This window comes from Charadrius vociferus, unplaced genomic scaffold (genome assembly GCF_000708025.1).
Source record: "Charadrius vociferus isolate BGI_N301 unplaced genomic scaffold, ASM70802v2 scaffold919, whole genome shotgun sequence".
NCBI lineage: Eukaryota > Metazoa > Chordata > Aves > Charadriiformes > Charadriidae > Charadrius > Charadrius vociferus.
In genome coordinates, this window is record NW_009653257.1 from 64,138 (window position 1) to 79,362 (window position 15,225).

Consider the following 15,225-nt stretch of genomic DNA (forward strand, 5'->3'; position numbering starts at 1 on the left):
ACACTTCAGCAAAGACATCAGTGGCCAAAAAATCAGAATAACGTTTTAGCTTCGGTAGAAGGGCATAGAAAGTGACAGGGAAAACACCAAGGGACCGACCACATCAGTCATGTCCTCACTAAATATAGCCTGGTGGTTGGTCTCCTCAAAGATGCAGCAGAAAAAGGAGCATATTGGAGAGGATATGAACTTGTATAGGAAGAGAAATGAGACTGGGATTTTAACCTCAAAAGGGAAAGGTGTAACAAGATGAAGAGCTGTGGAAGAATAATGGAGAGTCAGGTGAAGGCTACCTGAACATTTGTTCCTCGCAGATGGCAGCCAGTATGAATTAGATTAAAAGGGTTTGTTGGTCAGTGCTGTGTAGTTATCCACAGGATGCAGTTTCCAGAGTGTGCACGGCTGCAGGTATTGTCATAGCCCTTTTGCAGAAACCCAGCGGCGCGTACTGGCATGCTCATCCTCCCAGTGGCACGCTCCCTGCAGTACTGGATGAAATGCCACCACGTTCCCAGGGAACGTCCCAGCCCCAACCTGCTGTCCCGCTGAGAAGTCAGAGCCCGGGACCGCCAGCTCTCACAGATCATCTGCCAGGGCCGCTCAGGAAAATCCATCTGGAAAACTGAAAGGAGATGAGCTTTGTGTCCTGGCAGCTCGAACAGCAGCATTTCCTTGGGGGTGATGCTCTGCTCCTCCGCTTGCCTGTGCGACTGCAGCAGAGACCTTTCTGGGAGCATCAGCTTCCCTCCCCCCTGCCGGCACCCCCGGGTCCCCTTGCCCAGGTATCCGGAGACGCCTGTCCTGAGGGCGCAGTACGGGCGCTCCAGCCTGGCTCAGGAGCCCTGACGGGCATCCGAATGACCTGGTTTCTGAACAACTCTATTTTATTCAGGAATGCAAAACATTTCACTTCATGTCAAGCTTTTTTTTTAACAAACTTTTCATTCTGCAGTGACTCTGTTTTATTTTTTTTTTTCTTCTTTAGTTCAGGATGAAAGCAGATACCAGAATCTCCAAATTCCTTGTGCTATTGAATTTCCATTTTTACATTCAGCCTGAGCAATTTCCAGGCTCTTTTCTTTGCAGAAACAAGCTCTGACTTTGTGTGTCCTGGCATGACAGCGTGTGGAATGAATGCGTGTGTAATGGATCAGCAATGAATCCATTGCTCTCTGTCCCGGTCTTCGTGGAAAAAAAAAAAAAAAAATGTTCTAGCAGAGGATCGTCATCCTCCGGGCTGGAAAATACTTCTGCAGAGTGGACATGGCATCGGGGCAAGAATCTGTTCTTATGGGTCTGGGGTGAAGTCGAAAGTGTGAAGTCTCTGCAGAGCCTGCAGGGTTTGTAGCAGAACACTACGGTCAGTCCTACAATATAGTATCAGGTGCTCCAGCAAAAACTCTTCCTTTGGAACAACAATGTACGCGTTGAACTTCCTTATGGCCTTTTACTTTGGTCAGATTGTTAAGTGGTGTTGCTGTCACTTTGGGTTAATGGGTGTTCGTCACGTTTTCCTTCGAGGCTGTTTGCATTTCTTGTCTGCTTATAGGAACTGCGCGAAGATTTATGAGGTCAGTACTTCAAGGATACTGCGGTTGTAATGTTGGAGAGGTTAATGCCAGTCCATTTGCTCTTCAAAGGCACAGCTGGCATGGAGACCTGCACAGTTGGCACCTGAAGCCCTGTTCTTAATGGTGATTTAACTTGCTTTTGTAGGCAAGTGAAAAATGATAGAAAGTAATCTTGCACTCCAGGAGTTTGTCAGAGATAAAAGAATGTAGGTCATTTCTTGCCGGGCTGCTTGGGAGAGAAGGGATTTACTTTCTTTCTGAAGAGAGATGGAGAGATCCTGCCCTCAAGACCAGCCTTTCTTCAAGCGCACGGCTTGGGCTTTCTACAGAGAAGACTGCAGTTGTGTAGCTTTGGGTGCTGAGTAGAGGGTTCAAGGAAAACACAGGCTAAAAGTTCAGGATAAGCTGCGGCAAAACTTGGTAGGAAGGTTATTGATGGCAGGAGTCAAAATAACTGTCCACTGCTGTACTACAGTGCTTGGTCAGTCCCGCTTTGTGCTGATCCAACCTCTGGGTCACAGACTGGTGAGGGCTGGAAGGGCCCTCTGGAGCTCCCCCAGTGCCACCCCCTGCCAGAGCAGGGGCACCTCCAGCAGTGGCACAGGACGGCGTCCGGGCATGTTTGGGATGGCCCCAGAGAGGGAGACTCCCCCACCTCTCTGGGCAGCCTGTGCCACTGCTCTGCCGCCCTCACAGCAGAGAAGGCCCTCCTCAGGTGGGGATGGAACTCCCTATGGTCACGTTTGTGCCCGTTCCCTCTTCTCCTGTCACTGGGCACCCTTGTCTTGCTGGTCTGACCGATGGCCAGCTCAGTGCTGTCTCACAGTCCAGCCCATCTCCAACCTCCCACACCAGTCTCGCTTAAGATCTTGCGGGGTTTTTTTTTTTTCTTTTTGTAGTACAGAGCAAAAGGGAAAATAACAATTCTCCTCAAAATATCTTTGTCACTCTGCTTCAGAGCCTTTGCTTGACCCTCTCAGGTCACTTCCACTTCTGTCCTTCCTGCGGTGTCTTCCTTTTTTGGGCTTGGTCACCTTCTCTTCTGGGAACTCTACATTTAACGACTCAGATCTTCTTCCAGGTTTTCCTTTTCAGGCCCTTTTGCTTGGGTGTGGTCCAAGATAAACCTGGAAAAACCTGGTAACGTGGTCAGCTCCTTCAGTACCAAGAGCTGCCGTGTGTAACATGTGCTCGTTGCGATTAAATCTTTGAAATCACGTAGCAAAGAGCGTGCTGGTGGCCAGTGAGCAGCTGCAGAGACTGTTCAGCGGCAGGATTCAAAAGCTGTCACTTCCTCTGTGATGTGCCTGGGATGGTGAGGTCTGGGTTAAGTATGGGCAAAATGATCCCGGGACAGTTAGAGCATTGAAGAGGCTGTTAAATAGGACAAAATCAGTGCTTGTTTTTGTCCTGAATAGCCTTTTTTAAAATGAAATTGCTATTGAGGAGAAAGGATGACACTGAGATGGCACTGGATTGGGATTTGCTTGGTTCTCATCTTCCTTCCTCTGTTTTATTTACAATGTAGAGATGAAAACGTTTCCTTTCTCTCCCTTCGCGTCTGCCTTGTCTGTTTTGATGTTGAGGTGGTCTGCTTGCCCACACATGAGCACCCAGCATCTTACAAATTCACTCTCAGCTGAGGTCTCCGAGTGTGACTGTGTAAAACATATAAGAGATTAATATGATTAGACCAGATATGGTGTTCCCCGAAGGAATCTCGCGGCTGTTTTGGAGAGAGCGCTACAGAAATGAGGCCATTGTTGCCGCGTCGGTTCTCATTCTGTGTCTTGTTTTGAGGCTCCCCACACCCAAACTCCTCCTCCTAAACTCTTCTCTCCCTGGATTTTGCAGGACGCCTACTCTGAAATCGCCTACCTTTTTGCTGAGTTTTTCCGAGACCTTGACATCGTCCCATCTGACATCATTGCGGGCCTGGTTCTTCTGCGCCAACGGCAGCGGGCGAAGCGCAACGCTGTGCTGGATGAGGTGGGTGGAGGGGGCCGTTCGCGGAGGCGGCGGGCATCTCGCTTGGCCTCTGACTTACCTGCTGCTCTTGTGACTCATTGCGCGAGAACCGTGTGACTCTGCCCACCTTGTTTCTGCTGTGCGATGGGCTACTGCCAGTCACCGAGCCGTAAAATAAAAACACTGACTTCTTTAGCAGCTTTTTCTGAGACTCCCAAAGGGCCCAACTGACACGGAGTCAAGCTCGTGAAACCTGTCGTCTTTTCTAGGCGGGTGATGCGGACCGATTTAGCTCTTGACCCCAAATGGGCAACTGCCTTGAAGGAGGTGGTTGGTACTTGAAAGTGAACAGGGAAGATCGCTCCTCCTATATGGTGATGTGGAGAAGGCTCCAGCATCTGGGTGAAGCTGCAGGAGGAACTTTAGGGAAAAATTCCGAAATTCCCAAACCATTACTGGCACTGAGGTTTGCGGATTGTCAACCCAGTAGAAAATTGTTTGGGTTTCGGGTTTTGTCTTTTTTTTTCCCCCTCCCAGAGGTGGGGTTGAGACAGCAGTGATCAGATCAGGCAGAAATAACAGCAGAACTGGAACCAGTTGAAGAGACTGGTTGGGATACTTGAAAGTATCTTGTCCTGGGTTATGTAGTGCTTTTTGTTTCTCAGGTGTAGCTTCTGTCTTGGTGTCACACAGAAGAATTTTTATGTACGTTTGTGATTTACAGGCAAACAACGACATTTTAGCTTTCCTGTCTGGGATGCCGGTGACCAGGAACACAAAGTATCTGGATCTGAAAAATGCGGTAAGTCGATGGACTGTGATCCTGCAAACTCATCGTGCTTCCCCACGTAGCCTGTTTTCTTTTTCTCAGTGGCATCTCTTATTCCTTTCTGTCCCTCTCTGGAATAATCAAAGAAATTAAAGATTAGTACAACAGAATATAGTAACACTTGCTCTCTGGAGGCTTTTTGTCTCCAGATGACTATTAAAGCATTATCTGTCTCTGTTCTCCGCTTTGTGGGAAGTGGTGGTGTCTCCACTCAGACGGGGGAAGGCACTGTGAGGTTTCTCCAAAGCCAGAGGTCCGAGTTGAGCGCTTCATCCAGAGCTCCGTATGGAAGTACCACCAAGCAGAGCTCGTGGAGCCTGGGCAGGGCTCTATCTGAATAAGGGCAAGGAGCTGCCTGGAGTGAGATGGAGCCTTCCTCCCTGGGGCTGATTGTCAGCGGTTCTCAGGATGGAAAAGGCTGCAGCCTGTTCTGTAGGAATTAAGCTTTTCTTCTGGCGTGCTGCTGTTGCAGCCCTTTGGGCAAACTGTATTCACCCCCGGCTTGATTAGATGATACTGCTGTAAGAGAGTCACGACTGACCCAATCGCAGCATCTCTGACCAAGTGGATCTGCGATTAACCTGCTTGCGGCTGCGCTGTACTGCGTTGTGTTTAACACTCGCATCCTGCTCGCGCTCAGCCTGTCTCTCCTTCTGCATAGGTACGTGTGGGGAGAGATGTCAGCAGAGTTTATAGAAGGCGTGTGGTCCCAGACTGGCTTTACAGTCCTCTCTGGGCACCTTGTGGCCTGTGACTATGTGGAAGCAGTATATTTAGGGAGCTCATCTTGGGGACTTTGGGGAAGATAAACCAGTTTGTGTCAGGTGGGGCAAAACCTTTTTTTGCAGCAGGGTGTTTGATACGCAGAGGAGAATTTCTCTAGAACTAACTTGTAGTTTTTGTTAAACAGCTACCGAGGCCCCTCCGCTGAGGAAAATAGGCATAGCTTTACTGAGCTGCTCTTGGGAGGGGGAGGATCTTGCCCAGCATAACCAGCTTGCTCTCCTGCAGTCACCTGGAAACGCTGACAGTGCCCTTCTGGTGGTGCTGAGAGAGAAGGCTGCTGCTCGGAAAGAAGGGTGCGCGTGTCTAACTATGATGGATAAGGGAAACGGTAGAAGAACTCAGTATCTAAAAGAGAATAAGGTCTTTAGTGAGTCTCTTGTCTCTTTCAGCAAGAGATGCAGCGGTACAAAGAGGTGTGTTACTACATGCTGTTTGCCCTGGCTGCCTATGGCTGGCCCATATACCTGATGAGGAAGCCCACATGCGGACTCTGTCGCCTGGCCAGATCCTGCTCGTGAGTGGCCGTCCTGTCTAGCACTCTGCCTTCTCTTCTTCCCTTTCCCCCTCTGTTTCTCCCAGACTTAGAATTCTCCTTTCTTTCATCAGGTTTTCTCTCTTCATCATCCCTCCTTTTCTTCCTCCTTTTCTCTGTTGCTTTTTCCCCCCTCTTCTCCCTTCTCATGCTCTTTCTTTCCATCTCTCGGTAACTCGGTGCCTTCATACTCCAGTGTCTTTCTCCTCAGTCTCTTTACAGTTGCTTATCTGCTTATCTTGTTAAATAAGCCAGACTGTCCTATGCTCTGTCCTCTCTGCTGCGCTAAGGATCATGCCAGTGCTGTGCAGTTTGAACAGCCAGCAGAAAGAACTCGTCTGGCACAAGCCTGCTTTCACACGGAGTCAGAATAGCTGTCTTGGAGCTCAGAAATCAGATTTATCAGCAAACCCAGATACGCAGGGAGCTGACATTTGGGTCTTTATAAAAGCATTGGCAAGACTCGGCCAGAGTTTGTGCTGTGTTCTCTCTGACTAATTGTTTTTCTGCCGTGCTGCATAGTGCTCACCTCATGCTGGCAGTGCTGTAGTTCAGTTCAGGATTCCACTGTTTTAATGTTTGCTTTCAGCTGCTATAATGCTGTCACCAGACTCTCTTTGGGGTTGAGCTTTTTGCACTTAAACAAGCAACTTCTGTGCTGAACTTATTAGGAGGAATATATTTTTTTTGAGTACTTTTATTATTTTTTTTTCCTTCTTTCCCTTATGAGACACTTCACAAATAAATCTGTGCTTCTGCTTTTGTTCTGGAATGATTCTGGACCTATTTTCTTTTTTTGGGGGGGGGTTATAAATAGATCTAGCTCTCAGTAAATGCTTTGTGTGTTGAAGCAGTGTAGGACTGTGCTATGAAGCATAGTATCCCTCGAAGAGAGATCCCAGCCCCACTGAGCGTCGATTCTTTGGGGACTGGTTGCACTGTAGCTCTCTCTGGTGCTCAGAAGAAAAACTACACCTGGTCCCAGTGCCCCTTTTTGATGCTGAAATAGGAGTTTTGAGCTGTTCTGTGCGAGAGCTCCTACAAGGGAAGGAAATCACTGCTTCTGAGAGGAGGCCGGTGTGGCATGCAGGGTCTGTCTTTCCCTTCTCTCTAAAGCCAGTCTCTCCCACGTTCCTTTTTCCCTCAAAGCTATTTTCTTCTTCTGCAGATGTTGCTGTCTCTGTCCTTCCCGTCCCCGCTATGCACCCAGCGTCACCATTGAAGAGGATAATTGCTGTGGCTGCAATGCCATCGCCATCCGGCGCCACTTCTTGGATGAGAACATGACCTCAGTGGACATTGTTTACACATCTTGCCACGATGCAGTAAGGAGAATCTGCAACCCCCTTCATATTCGGGGCATGCTCCTAAGGTCCTTCCTCATGGGCTTGACGTGCTTCCAGGTGTAGTGGTACAAAGAAGGAAACTTAAGCCTTTTTCTGACCCTAGAGCCTTCCTATCTTACCTCTCCCATCAAGAAATTCTGCCGCTTGGACAGAAATATTTGCTACTGCCAAAAATCAGATCATTCAGAGGAGCGCTTACCCATAAGGCATAACCTGTCCCGCTGCTCTGCCTCCTTTTCCCTGAGCAGGAGAATAAGTGAACAGGAATGTCTCACCCGATTGTTACAGTAGTGGATCTTTTCCAGGTTTATGAAACGCCTTTCTATGTGGCTGTGGACCATGAGAAGAAGAAGGTGGTCATTAGTATCCGAGGAACTCTGTCTCCAAAAGTAAGTGCAGATCCCCTTGGCTACCCTGGCACGCTTTCAGGAGGGTCTGGGACCTTCCGGACTCGCACTTGGTGTTTGACTTACCTGAAATGTGGTGACTCCTTTTCTTCCAGGATGCTCTGACCGACCTAACTGGGGATGCGGAGCGCCTTCCAGTTGAGGGTCACCATGGAACATGGCTGGGACACAAGGTGTGTAAAAGAATAGAAAACAAACCCAAACCAAAAAAAAAAATAACGCTCACTTTTCTTTCTCTTTTGACTTTTTAATTATAGGGCCCCCAAAAGTGGTCTTAATTGCTTGAGATGCTTTTAAGAAGGGCGCTCTGTAATTGCAGTGAGATGGGTTTGAGATGTTAAAATAAAATCCTTAGTTGTAACAGTTAAAATCACTATGTCTGTAATTAAAAAAAACCCTATCCAATTAGCAAAACCGAAACTGTAGAGGGCATCTGCGGAGACCTAGAACAAAATTATGAGAGTTGTTCAAATTACTTTTTCATCCAATGACCTTTTCAGGCTTTGCAATCAAACCCTGAGAATGCGTTTAAAATTCTGGTGCAACGGGATGGGCGCTGAACCTCGTAAAAAGCTACTGGCAGGATTGCATCTGGGTAATTAGACTTGATGCTCTGTGTCTGTGTTAGCGATCAGCACTGGGCTGGCTAAATCAATTTACTGTAGAGCTGACCTTTGCCCCAGTCCGGCGAAGTAATGACACACACGCTGAGTTTTAAGATTATCGGGAATTTTGGCAGCCTCTCAAGACGCAGTGCCAGATTGGGAAAGAAAAACACAAACTGGAGGTTGCGCGTGTTGGAAGGAAGGCAGCGGCTGGTGGAAACGCTGCTGCTCGGGGAGACGAGATGCTGCTGCTCGGCGTCCCCTCAAGGTGGGACATTGAGCTCGTAACTCTTTGGGAGCCGTGAACTGGAAGCTCCCGCTTCATTCCTGATGTCCTGCCTGAAGGCCCACCCCCTTCTCTGTGCTTTGATGCTCTGATTTAGGAAGTAGAGCGTCAGGAGCTGATAGCGTTTGAGTATGCAGTTATCTTAGCTGGATACGGGTCGGATAAAGAAGTGGTTACTTAAGAAAGTGGTGTTGGGCTGCTCTGTGGTCTCCAAGCCTCCCCGAGTGGGTCTTTTTCAAAACGATGTTGTCCACCTGCTCTTTGGCTAATGGCTTAATCCTTTGTTTCCCTCCAAATGAGCAAATTAATCAACCTGGCAATTACATAGGACATGTTATGGAAGCATAGGTGAAGGAGGAACTGTTTTGTCACATAACTGATATTCAGTGATGTGAATCTTTACTGTTTGTTTAACGCTTCAGAAGTGTTATGTCTACTGTCAAGGATTGGGTTTGTACTAATTCATTTAGCTCAAAAGGACTTTGCGCAATTGGCGTGATCAACAGTTCACACAAAGAAAGGTAAAAGGAAACAAAAGGGACTCAAGGGGAATTTGTTCCATTTTTAATGTGCAGAAAAGCTTGTAATAGATCCTCGCAGAAGTTGGCTTCTCTTTTGATCTTTATGTGGAAAATATTCATATGCCAGTGACTTATATGAAACATTATCAGATCATTCCCTTTGTTTTATATTGAGTTTTTATTTGGCCTTTGTGTTACTTCTTTTTTTTTGATTGTTGCTAGTACAGAAATATAGCTTTATCTTAAATTATTATCAATGTTAATCTTCAGACAATGTACTGTTGATTCCCGAGGGGAAACTAATGGAGATAATAGAATTTAAAAATGTCTGTCTTAATGCATTTTTAATGTCCAGAAGTCAACTTTAATACAAAAATAAACGAAGTGTCTTGCTAACGCTTACATTTAATTTGGAGAAAAGCGCTTGGCTGTTGGGGAGCTTCCTGTAAGTTGTTTGATTTCTGTTATTTTTCTTGCTGATTCTGTCCCGCGCACCCAGCAGGGTGGCGTGGCCTGTTATCTCCACCTGCGGAGCCCGCCTGTGGCTGTGCCTTCACGCGGTGGCGATCAGACGTCCTACAAATTAAAACTCTTGATGTTTACATGAGCCTTCTTATCACTCCACCCGTACCGCCGCTGAAAGTGTTTGATTGCTTGGGTTGCTGCAAAATGCCACAGTTAAAAAATATATTAGGTCTCTGAGCTATTTTGGATCAAAAAAAAACCCCATAGCTGTAACTAAGGTTTATGGGTTAGCATGCCAGAAAAAAAAAAGATTGTGACAATCCCTAGGGGAAATTAACTGGGGGGGGGGAAAATCTAACTTCACTATTTTTGAAATAAAAGCCACTGATTTTATGCAGAGTTAATTTAAAAATAACCGTAAGTCAAGGGTGTGAATCCGTACTTAATTCTGGTGAACCTGTGCAGAACAAAAGGACTAAAATGATGATGTTAAGGAGGTTTGTTCCGTGGTGTTGAGACAGCCGCGATGACAAGAAGTAGCTGCTAGAAGGAAGCCTGGAGACCTCAGCCACGATAACAGCTCTCACTGGTTTGATAGAACAGCCGGTAACAGCAAGAACTTTTAAGCTCTTTTTTTCTCCCAAGTGGACCCCCTGTGGGAGTTTTTACACGCACAGACGCAGAGCAGTTTTGTGCCTCCAAACTTCAAAGCAATACAGAATATTTCCACTTGACTTTTCCTAGATCTCCAATCTGTTTGGTTATTTGCCTGTGAGGTTTTGAAAACTAAGCCCAGATAGTTTCATTCCTTTGTAACTTCGGAAACAGTGTCCACTTTAATGGAAAGTCTAAATGTAACTTTGCAGCGACAAAGATCTCATTCCATAATATTAAAATCGCTGTCTATATTAGAATATACTGTAATTATCAAAAATGTAGCTATAAGGCTGACTAACAGCCCATTAGTAATATCGCCGTGGATTTAGGTCACGCTTTTCAAAAACAGAATCCGAAATTCATGTTAGAAATTTATATAAGTAGTCTGCCGTTCATTTCTCATTAGAGTTGGAAACGGAGACTCTTCGGAATGCAGCAGAAGCTGGCTGGCTGCTGGGAGAGCTGAAGGCAGGCATGAAATACCGTGGCATCTGCTTTTTGATAATGACGGTAGCGCTACAGATGTCCCATTTACAGGCTCAGCAGAATCACCTGTGTTCTGCTCTTTCTCTTCAGTAGTCGGATTGGTTTTGATGGTGTTTTTGATATTCGGGCTTTTGAAAATCCCACATTTCTTTGCTTTTTGAGAGGGGGCCGTGAATTCTTGTATGTCTCCCGAGATTAAACGGTGCTCAATAATGTTCTCTTTGTACTTCAACTGGTTTCGGGTAGGGGTGTAATGGGAAATAGCAGAGGAGATGATCTTGCCTGGTTTTTGGCCAACCCAGGCGATGGTGAATTATTTGAGGTCTGCAATCACCAAATTAGAAGTAGCTGATTTCTGTTTACCCACGTTCACCCTGTTTTTTCAGCCTTTATAGTTCGGGATTGCTTATCGTTGAATTAAACTGTAGTAAAGGCGTAGCCAGGAATTTAGGCAACAGACCAAACTCTCATTGCTTGTTCAGAACAGATCAACCGCATTTGTAATTACTACGCGGAGGGACAAACCCTCTTCACGTGCAGCCGTCAGCAGAGAGGATAAACGTTTAGAACCAGACTATCAGCTCGTTTCCCATCTTCCAGCAGTTCTCAGCTTCTAGTGAATAAAAACCTTTAATAATTAGTGATTAAAGTCCTTTGACAGCAGAATCCCCTTAATAGTTGCTGCCTTCTCCAGTCCTCAGTAACTCTCCCTCCACAGATAGCGCTGCCACTTTTTCCCCTCCAGTAGTGTCTTGGTGATTGTATCATTTTTTCCCAGTTCAGGGGTTTACGCACAGATTGAAATGGAAGAGTACAGTTTTGCAGTTATGGCACTGACGCGCAGAAAATCAAAGTTTGTTTCTGTGTTCTGCTGCAGGTCCCGGTGTCTGCTGAACTACCACATACACAACCTTATGTTTAAGAAGTGGGTTATTTTGTCTTGGTTGGGTTTTTTGTTTTTTCTTAGACTTTGCACCGTGAGCTCAGGAATAGGGCCTTGGAGTATTATCTTAATTTAAGAACTGTCATTAGCTCTAAACAGTTTATGGCTCTGGTAACCGGTGAGCCAAGACATCTGCCTAATGAAGTCTATTCCTTAATGTGGAGTGGAGTCAGTATTCTTCCCCAAGCCTGACACATGCTGCATGGCGCTCGAGAGCTTATACAGCATTCAGAGTAGCGGAGCGTCTTCTAGATGTTTAGATCGGGGCTGACATGCAGCGGTTTACATCCTGTTCTGTCCTCGTGTTTCCCTCAGGGCATGGTGCTATCTGCTGAGTACATCAAGAAGAAATTGGAGCAAGAAATGGTGCTTTCTCAAGCTTTTGGACGAGACTTAGTGAGTATTCGTTTTCCTCTAGCCTTGCAGGCTATAGAGAAGATGAGATTTCCCTGAAACACTGTCCCTGAATCTGTTGTACTAATTGCCTAAATCTTCCTTCAGTTCCTATCCCTCCGGATTGCCAGACAGGCACCTAGTTACTCATTCCCCTAAGGCTTTTTCATTTGGAAACCACCAATAACTGCAGAGCTCCCGATGCCTTTTTCTTTCTCGGGCGGAGCCGAGGCAGGAAGTCCCATTTGGTGGCAATGCAGGACAGGGAACATTAAAACCAAATCAACAGGAACTAAAATCCCATCTCTATGGAGATTCTCTTTGGAGACGGCAACGGGATGCCGTACTGACTGTCTGTGTGTGCACATTTCTTGTGATAGAGAGCTATCGGAGAACCCAAGAGAGGTGTTAGGAAGCAGCTTTACCTTAGTTTCGATGTCAGTCATAGCGTGGTCTATGTCCCCGTTGGGGAGGGAACTTCTGAACTGCCCGATTCCCTGCTGTCAGACAGCTGTCCTCTTCTCATGCCCAAAGAGTGCCTTGGCCTGAGCAGCGCCCGTGGGGAAATCGGCAATAGCTCAAGGGAGAAAGAAAAGAGGGATAAAAGCCTCAATGGTTCCCTGGAACTTGAGTGTCGTACCGGTCAACACTAAAGCGTCTGCCTTGTGACGTTGGGTAGATACAGGGAGAGATACGTAGGCATCGGACTTCTTTATACGGTGCTTTATTCCTCTCTGCCCAGAAAGTGAAAATTGGTCTTGTTAAGTGAGCTGTTTGTTACTCATGAGGCTTTTTTTCCTCATGTCCTCTAGAGCTCAGTTGCTACCTGACTGGTAAGGATATGGTGACGTTGGGAGCTCACAGTTGTCTCCTGTGCGTGACAAGTAACGTAGAATTGTTATGGCTGGAAAAGACCTTTAAGAACATCAAGTACAACGGTTATCTAACTCTACCGGGCCCACTTCTAAACCGTGTCCCTGAGCACCATATCTAGACGGCTTTTAAACACGTCCAAGTATGGCGATTCAACCACTTCCCCGGGCAGCCTCTTCCAGTCTTTGATAACCCTTTCACTGGAGAAGTTTTTCCTAACGTCTAACCTAAACCTCCCCTGGTGCAACTTGTCGCCATTTCCTCTTGTCCTATTGGTTGTAACTGATGAGAAGAGACCAACACCCACCTCGCTACAACCTCCTTTCGGGTAGTTGTAGAGGGCTGAGGGGAGACCTTTATTGCTTTCTTTTCTTCAGACTAAACAACCCCGAGTCCCTCAGCCGCTCCTCGTACGAGTTATTCTCAAGACCCTTCACCAGCTCCTTTTCCCTTCTCTGGACCTTCTCCAGCACCTCGAGGTCCTTCTTATACTGTGGCACCCAAAACTGAATGCAGTACTCAAGGTGCGGCCTCACCGGTGCCGAGTACAGTGGGACAATCATGTCTCTATCCCTGCTGGCTACACTATTCCTGATGCGGGCCAGGATGCCGTTGGCCTTCTTGGCCACCTGGGCTCAGTGCTGGCTCATGTTCCAGCCGGCTGTCCGCCAACACCCCCGGGTCCTTTTCTGCCGGGCAGCTTTTCAGCCACTCCTCCCCGAGCCTGTAGCATCCATGGGGTGGTTGTGGCCCAACATCACATCCCGTTCTGTTCGAAGGTGGTTTTATATATGGTGGGTCCACCTTCTAATTGATGAAAAATAGTGTAGCTAGCTGGGCCTGACCCACAAGGATGGAGAGAGTGCTGGATTGACATGAGATGGAGCAGACCGCTTGCGTGTAGAAAATTAAGTACTCTAAAGCTGAACTTTGAAGAACATCTGAAAAAGTGGTATAAGGTCTTAATTCTCCCCCAGCATTCAGCTGACTGACCGTAACAGGCGCGTTGGTGGCTTAGAGGTGGTCTTGAGAAGGAAAGTGACACAAAGGTAGATCTTTCATTCTTGTGGCCCGGTCTTAGGTTCTCCGTGTGTTCTCTCATCTTACGCAGAAGTCCAGCCGTAGCCTGCGGTGACCTGGGGCCGTGGAGAGTCGGGTGCTGGATTCTCTCTCCCTATGTAAAGCCTACAGGACGCTGGCAGAGCTGTCAGAAAAACAAGACCGAAACTTTTCAAGCGCTGTCTTAGTGGACTTCTGGGGTTCTGAGCCATGCCTGGCACTCTACCCTCTGAGTAACAAGAACAGTACAAAACGTTAGGGAATAGTTTTGTCTCTGAATTACTTAAGCAGTTGCCAGCTGTTGAGAGCTTCTCGACGTAGAAGGCTACTGTTCAAACTGCAAGCTAGGATTTCTGTTTTTCAGCCTGCACAAGTGGTGGCATTAATGAAAGCAAGTAACTTCTAGAACCGAAGAGACCTCAGATGTGTGAGCCTGGACTCAGATGTTATCAGAAGGCTGTCAGATTTGAGGAAGAGCAAAAAGCTCGTATCGAATCCTAAAGAACCCCAACAGCTTGTGTATATTTCCTTATTCTTCCTACCTTTTTTTCTGTTAGGGAAGACCCAGTAGGTCAGACACTGACTGATGGAGGTGTAGGAGAGAATACCAGAAGAGAAACAATTCTAGCATCCCTTCAGAACAAGCAACGTCGCAGGGCAGGAGCGTGCTGGGACTGCCTCTGTGACTGAGACTAAACAGCGTAAATCAGAACTCCGCTTCCATTTCAAAATCTAACACACCCTCCCTGGTTCCCGTTGGTGGAGGAACTGGTTAGCTGGAGTCTGGAGCGCTGGTGTATAGGAAGGACAGCTGGGGAAAGGGACAGATTTTGGGGCTTGTAGACTTTCAGTCTGACCACAGTTTCTTGGTTTTTGTTTTCAGGGGAGAGGAACAAAACACTACGGCCTGATTGTGGTCGGCCATTCCCTAGGGGCTGGCACGGCTGCCATCCTGTCCTTCCTCCTGCGTCCGCAGTACCCGTCGCTGAAGTGCTTTGCCTATTCTCCCCCAGGTGGGCTGCTGAGGTAGGTGTTGGGGCAAGAGGACCGGTGAGAGAGACTGGGGGGGAATGTAGTTGTAGCTGGGTCAGATCCTGTTTGTGATGCTCCGAGAAGCAGCAGAAGACAAGTTTCTGCCCTGAGAAACCTGCGGAAAAAAAGGAGCGGCAGTCTATAGGAGCGGGGGGTTGTTGGCAGTCTTTGCTCTGTGTTTGGAGTTAAGGTTTTGATGGCAGGTGGCCACTCTCCCAAATACTCTGGTTTATGACTTAGTTGTCTGTGGCTGTAGCTCTAATTTCACCCTGGCTAGTGGAAAATGCAAGCTGAGTGGACAAGGTGCAATTTCCTTATTCTCTGCGCAGTGCCAGCGTGTCTTCTCCCCATCTGCTGTGAATATATGTACAGTAAGGGAGATATTTGCCCAAATGTAGATGTCTGCATGGGTTGATCTAGTTGTCTGAACTCCTTTTGCAGCTGACAAAGAAACTCGCACTTCTGG

General features: G+C 47.1%; 1 protein-coding gene across 1 annotated transcript in view; it reads left to right on the forward strand.

Annotated features, from left to right (window-relative positions):
• The window catches only part of DAGLA (diacylglycerol lipase, alpha), a gene marked incomplete at its 5' end in the record, with an annotated part of 33,891 nt that overhangs the window by 8,813 nt on the left and 9,853 nt on the right, over window positions 1-15,225 (forward strand). The window contains 8 exons of the mRNA XM_009893152.1: window positions 3,426-3,560; window positions 4,264-4,341; window positions 5,544-5,668; window positions 6,855-7,011; window positions 7,338-7,421; window positions 7,535-7,612; window positions 11,718-11,798; window positions 14,611-14,753. Coding sequence (XP_009891454.1) covers window positions 3,426-3,560; window positions 4,264-4,341; window positions 5,544-5,668; window positions 6,855-7,011; window positions 7,338-7,421; window positions 7,535-7,612; window positions 11,718-11,798; window positions 14,611-14,753 — 881 coding nt within the window. The remainder of the gene's footprint in view (window positions 1-3,425; window positions 3,561-4,263; window positions 4,342-5,543; window positions 5,669-6,854; window positions 7,012-7,337; window positions 7,422-7,534; window positions 7,613-11,717; window positions 11,799-14,610; window positions 14,754-15,225) is intronic.